Source organism: Camelina sativa, chromosome 16, assembly GCF_000633955.1.
Source record: "Camelina sativa cultivar DH55 chromosome 16, Cs, whole genome shotgun sequence".
Classification (NCBI taxonomy): Eukaryota; Viridiplantae; Streptophyta; class Magnoliopsida; order Brassicales; family Brassicaceae; genus Camelina; species Camelina sativa.
The window spans coordinates 28,008,179-28,013,145 of record NC_025700.1 but is presented as its reverse complement, the minus strand read 5'-3'; the positions used below and the strand labels follow the sequence as shown (position 1 = coordinate 28,013,145).

At 40.2% G+C, this 4,967-nt stretch overlaps 2 protein-coding genes across 3 annotated transcripts in view; one reads left to right on the top strand and one right to left on the bottom strand.

The window, feature by feature from the left end:
• LOC104752929 (elongation factor G, chloroplastic) lies at positions 801–3,896 on the top strand. Of its 2 annotated transcripts, none has more exons than XM_010475194.1 (4): positions 801–1,229; positions 1,432–2,849; positions 2,920–3,432; positions 3,535–3,896. In XM_010475194.1, exons 1-4 carry the CDS (start codon positions 977–979, stop codon positions 3,700–3,702), a joined length of 2,352 nt encoding a protein of 783 aa, XP_010473496.1. In that variant the 5' UTR covers positions 801–976; the 3' UTR covers positions 3,703–3,896. The 2 variants fall into 2 exon arrangements, with proteins under 2 accessions (XP_010473496.1, XP_010473497.1); XM_010475195.2 differs by having other exon boundaries at positions 829–1,229; positions 1,435–2,849.
• The window catches only part of LOC104754138 (hsp70-Hsp90 organizing protein 2), a 9,244-nt gene continuing 8,118 nt past the window's right edge, over positions 3,842–4,967 (bottom strand). Inside the window, exons 3-7 of the mRNA XM_019237945.1 lie at positions 4,891–4,967; positions 4,567–4,790; positions 4,403–4,469; positions 4,233–4,292; positions 3,842–4,078 (exon numbers count right to left, since the gene is read on the bottom strand). Coding sequence (XP_019093490.1) covers positions 3,965–4,078; positions 4,233–4,292; positions 4,403–4,469; positions 4,567–4,790; positions 4,891–4,967 — 542 coding nt within the window. The 3' untranslated portion in view covers positions 3,842–3,964. The remainder of the gene's footprint in view (positions 4,079–4,232; positions 4,293–4,402; positions 4,470–4,566; positions 4,791–4,890) is intronic.

Genomic DNA, 4,967 nt, shown 5'->3' with positions numbered 1-4,967 from the left:
GTGTACTTTAGGTATTGTGATTTTTTAATTTCTGTGTATAAAAAAATTGTATGTGAAGATTTTGTATTATTTTGACGGTGGTGGACAAGTTCAAGTGTTCAACCCCTTTGTCGCGTTCAAATTACGGCTAGAAAATATTGTATTAGTATTTAGTAAGATTACTTAATTCGAAGAGGGATTAATCATGATCTGTCTTGTTAAGCCAAACCTAGTTATATACTTGTATTGTACCTTTGTTCTGTTCTGTCAGTTTGTCACATATTACATATGATTCATAACCTTTGTTTTTGTTTTCACTGTTTGTTTTGTACTCAACTATAAGTTTATTTTTCTTTTCTTTTCATAACATTTAGAACGTATAAGACTGGTAGTGAAAGAGTAATTTTGGTTAGGAGGAAAAATCGTAAATGAAACACGTAAGAGCTACATTTGAGAATGTCCTAGACTCGCCAGCTTTTCTCCTACGCAAGTTATTATTATTTGTGTCACTTAAACACCTACCAACAAGCATATTGATCCATTAATATGTTTGTTGTATATCGCCAATCAATTCAAGTTATGTGTTCTTCCTTCAACCTCTTGTTAAGTTTGCTTACTAGTCTACTACTAGTAGTACTAGTTTGTGGTTTTAAAGGAATCAAATTGGACTGAAACTGCAGTGAACACCCCCCCATGCTTTTTTGTGGTTCCGGTTCGAATCAACTTGTTTTGCCAAAACAATTTAGACGGTGACGTGTCTCTCTCCTTATCCATTTGGACCAATTAAATAAAACCATCAGAAAATTTATAGACCATATAATTTTTATTTTTTTAAACCAACGGTTCAGAAACAAACCACGCCAAGCCCAAAAGGCTTCGTTATCCCCAAGCCAGACGAGAGAGAGATTTACCAAGTGATACGTTTTAGCCAAGAGGACGAGGAAGAGGAAGAAGAAGAAGAGGAAGAAGAAGAAAGGAGCGATTTTGATATACAATAATGGCGGCGGATGCTCTGAGGATATCGAGTTCTAGTTCCGGTTCGTTGGTTTGTAATCTTAATGGGTCACAGAGACGGCCTGTTCTTCTTACTCTGTCTCATCGTGCTACGTTTCTGGGTCTTCCTCCTAGAGCTTCATCTTCTTCGATTTCTTCTTCAATTCCTCTGTTTCTGGGTACTTCTCGTATTGGGCTTGGTTCTTCCAAGCTCTCTCACAGGAAAAAACAATTCTCAGTCTTTGCTGCAGCCGAAGGTTTGTGTCACATAACTCTTTTACAAAAGCTTCCATCTTTATCTTACTGAATTCGATTTTGATGTCAAAGTTTGAAATTTTTTACATGCCTTCTAAGTGTTTGTTGAATTGCCTCTGAGAAGTGTCTCTTCTAGTTAAGTTCTGATATTGCCAAAGCTTTCAATTTTATGCTGATTTTGGCTTCATTGTGTGTGTTATATAGCGGAGACGAAGCGCGCTGTGCCGCTTAAAGATTACAGAAACATTGGTATTATGGCTCACATAGACGCTGGGAAGACCACAACAACGGAGAGGATTCTTTACTACACAGGAAGAAACTACAAAATCGGTGAAGTGCATGAAGGGACAGCTACTATGGACTGGATGGAACAAGAGCAAGAAAGAGGAATCACCATTACTTCAGCTGCAACCACAACGTTTTGGGACAAACACAGGATCAACATTATTGACACACCGGGTCACGTTGATTTCACTCTTGAAGTCGAACGAGCTCTTAGAGTTCTCGATGGAGCTATATGCTTGTTCGATAGTGTTGCTGGTGTTGAGCCTCAGTCCGAGACTGTGTGGAGACAAGCGGATAAATACGGTGTGCCTAGGATTTGCTTTGTCAACAAAATGGACCGTCTTGGAGCTAACTTTTTCAGGACGAGGGATATGATTGTGACTAATTTGGGTGCTAAGCCGTTGGTGCTTCAGATACCTATTGGTGCTGAAGATGTCTTTAAAGGCGTTGTTGATCTTGTGAGGATGAAAGCTATAGTTTGGTCAGGAGAAGAGCTTGGTGCCAAGTTCAACTACGAGGATATTCCAGCTGATCTTGAGGATTTGGCTCAGGAGTATCGAGCAGCGATGATGGAATTGATTGTTGATTTGGATGATGAGGTTATGGAGAACTATTTAGAAGGAGTTGAGCCTGACGAGGCCACAGTGAAGAGATTGGTTAGAAAAGGAACCATCACTGGCAAGTTTGTGCCTATTCTGTGTGGTTCAGCCTTTAAGAACAAAGGAGTACAGCCGTTACTTGATGCTGTGGTTGATTATCTGCCTTCGCCGGTGGAAGTGCCACCTATGAATGGAACAGATCCTGAGAACCCGGAAGTTATCATCATAAGAAAACCAGATGATGACGAGCCATTCGCTGGTTTAGCATTCAAGATCATGAGTGATCCTTTTGTGGGTTCTCTTACATTTGTGAGGGTTTACTCAGGGAAACTCTCAGCTGGTTCTTACGTGCTGAATGCTAACAAAGGAAAGAAGGAGAGAATCGGAAGACTCTTGGAAATGCATGCAAACAGCAGAGAAGATGTTAAAGTGGCTTTAACTGGTGACATTGTCGCTCTTGCGGGTCTCAAAGATACAATCACTGGGGAAACCCTGAGTGATCCAGAAAACCCTGTTGTTCTTGAACGTATGGACTTCCCTGATCCCGTCATCAAGGTAGCGATTGAGCCGAAAACAAAAGCTGACATTGATAAAATGGCAACGGGATTGATCAAGCTCGCTCAAGAAGACCCGTCTTTCCATTTTTCCCGTGATGAAGAGATGAACCAAACCGTCATTGAAGGAATGGGAGAGCTTCATCTCGAGATCATCGTTGACAGACTTAAAAGAGAGTTCAAGGTAAAACGTAACCTAAAATCTATTATCTTCTTCACGTCTTCAAGCCGTCTAATTCCTTTTCATCTTTCAGGTTGAGGCTAACGTTGGTGCACCACAAGTCAACTACCGTGAGAGTATCTCCAAAATATCTGAAGTGAAATACACACACAAGAAGCAATCAGGTGGACAAGGTCAGTTTGCTGATATTACAGTCCGGTTTGAGCCACTGGCAGCAGGATCAGGATACGAATTCAAGAGTGAGATCAAAGGAGGAGCTGTGCCAAGAGAGTATATTCCTGGTGTCATGAAAGGACTTGAAGAGTGTATGGGCTCTGGTGTGCTTGCTGGTTTCCCGGTTGTTGATGTCCGTGCTTGTCTAGTTGACGGATCTTACCATGATGTTGACTCAAGCGTGCTAGCTTTCCAGCTTGCTGCAAGAGGAGCTTTCCGTGAAGGGATGAAGAAAGCAGGTCCAAGAATGCTGGAACCTATCATGAGAGTTGAAGTTGTTACACCAGAAGAACATCTTGGAGATGTCATTGGTGATCTTAACTCAAGAAGAGGTCAAATCAACAGCTTTGGAGACAAACCCGGTGGTCTCAAGGTATGAAAAAAAACGATTTCTAAGATGGGATGATAAAACAAAGCCAAACTTGTTTGATGAAATCTGATATTGACATTGTTGTTTGTCGTTTCGTTGTTGTAGGTTGTGGACTCTCTGGTTCCATTAGCAGAGATGTTTCAGTATGTGAGTACGTTGAGAGGCATGACAAAAGGTCGGGCGTCTTACACAATGCAATTGGCCAAGTTCGATGTTGTTCCTCAGCATATTCAGAACCAGCTTTCGAACAAGGATCAAGAAGTTGCTGCTTAGACAGAGTTGCTGCTTAGACAGAATTTTTGTTTATCCTACACTAAAAACTTATTGTGATTTTGTTTGATTCATACAGCAGTCATGTATGCTAATCAAATTTGTGAAGACAAAGTTGTTATTGTCTTAAAACACATGGATATGAGAGAAAAACGATATATCAAAAAAGTCTGAAAATGACGAAGAATTTGATTTTAGTGTTTGAAGTTGTAATAGAGTGACAAATCAGCGGAAATCGAAATCAATAATGTCTTCACTTCTGGGTTTATTTCATCTGGACGATTCCTGAGCTGATCAGCTTTTGGATTTTGTTCATAATCATCGGGTTCTGCATGTGTTTGTGTGCTGCTGCTGGATTCTCCTGGAGATCAGACAGTACCTGTTCAAACAACAAGTGTTGGATATTGGTGAGACGTAACAACATAGAGATAGCTCAATTTTGGTTTCCAGGATTGCTCCCAGAAGTTTAATCTTAAACATAGAGAGATTTGTGAACTGTAACATAATCTAGAGAAGTTTGTTTGTTTATTTACCTGTCTCATTACAGGATCTGTGAGAATGTTCTGGATTTCTGGGTCTTGCATTCCCTTAGCCTGTGATAATAAGAAAAAAGAAAGCAAAATCCCAAAATTTTAACCTAACATTACAGGGTTTTCTCATAACCGAAAAACGAAAAAGTTTCCAGACAGTAACAGAATCTGACCTGTCTTTCTTTCAACTCCTCGGGAGTAAGGTCACCACGGTTTGCTTTGTTGATCTGTTGAACACATCTGCAGAATAGAGAGTTTTAGAACATGTTACATAGGCATATATTGACATAACTAGATATAGAGAATAATCCTTTTTGACTACACATATATAAAATACCTTCTAACACCATCGAGAAGTTCTTGATTGTTAGGATCGTGTTTGAGACCCTGCTGGTAAGTTTCCATTGCGTTTTCATACTCCTTCATGAAGAATTGGACTGCACCTTTTCTGCTGTATCCCTTTGAGAATGTCGGATCGAGCTCGATACATTTTTCTGCATCCTTCAATCCTTCGGGCATTGCCGTCAGTTTGGTGTAACATGCAGCCCGGTTGCTATATGCCTATGTTATGCAAAGAGGTAAACAAGTTATTAAAACAGTCAATTATGGAATTCTTTATGCGCATAACATTGAAGCACATATGACAATGAATAGGCCTTACTCTCGGGTCTTTTGGGTTCCTCTTGATCGCTTCAGTGTAATGTCTCACAGCTTCAGGATACTTTTGCTCCTTGAAAA

Coding starts and splice junctions, on each gene's coding strand:
- LOC104752929 (XM_010475194.1), top strand. CDS start 977: ATGGCGGCGGATGCTCTGAGGATATCGAGTTCTAGTTCCGGTTCGTTG. Junction 1,230..1,431: donor AGTCTTTGCTGCAGCCGAAG/GTTTGTGTCACA, acceptor TGTGTTATATAG/CGGAGACGAAGCGCGCTGTG. Junction 3,433..3,534: donor ACAAACCCGGTGGTCTCAAG/GTATGAAAAAAA, acceptor TCGTTGTTGTAG/GTTGTGGACTCTCTGGTTCC.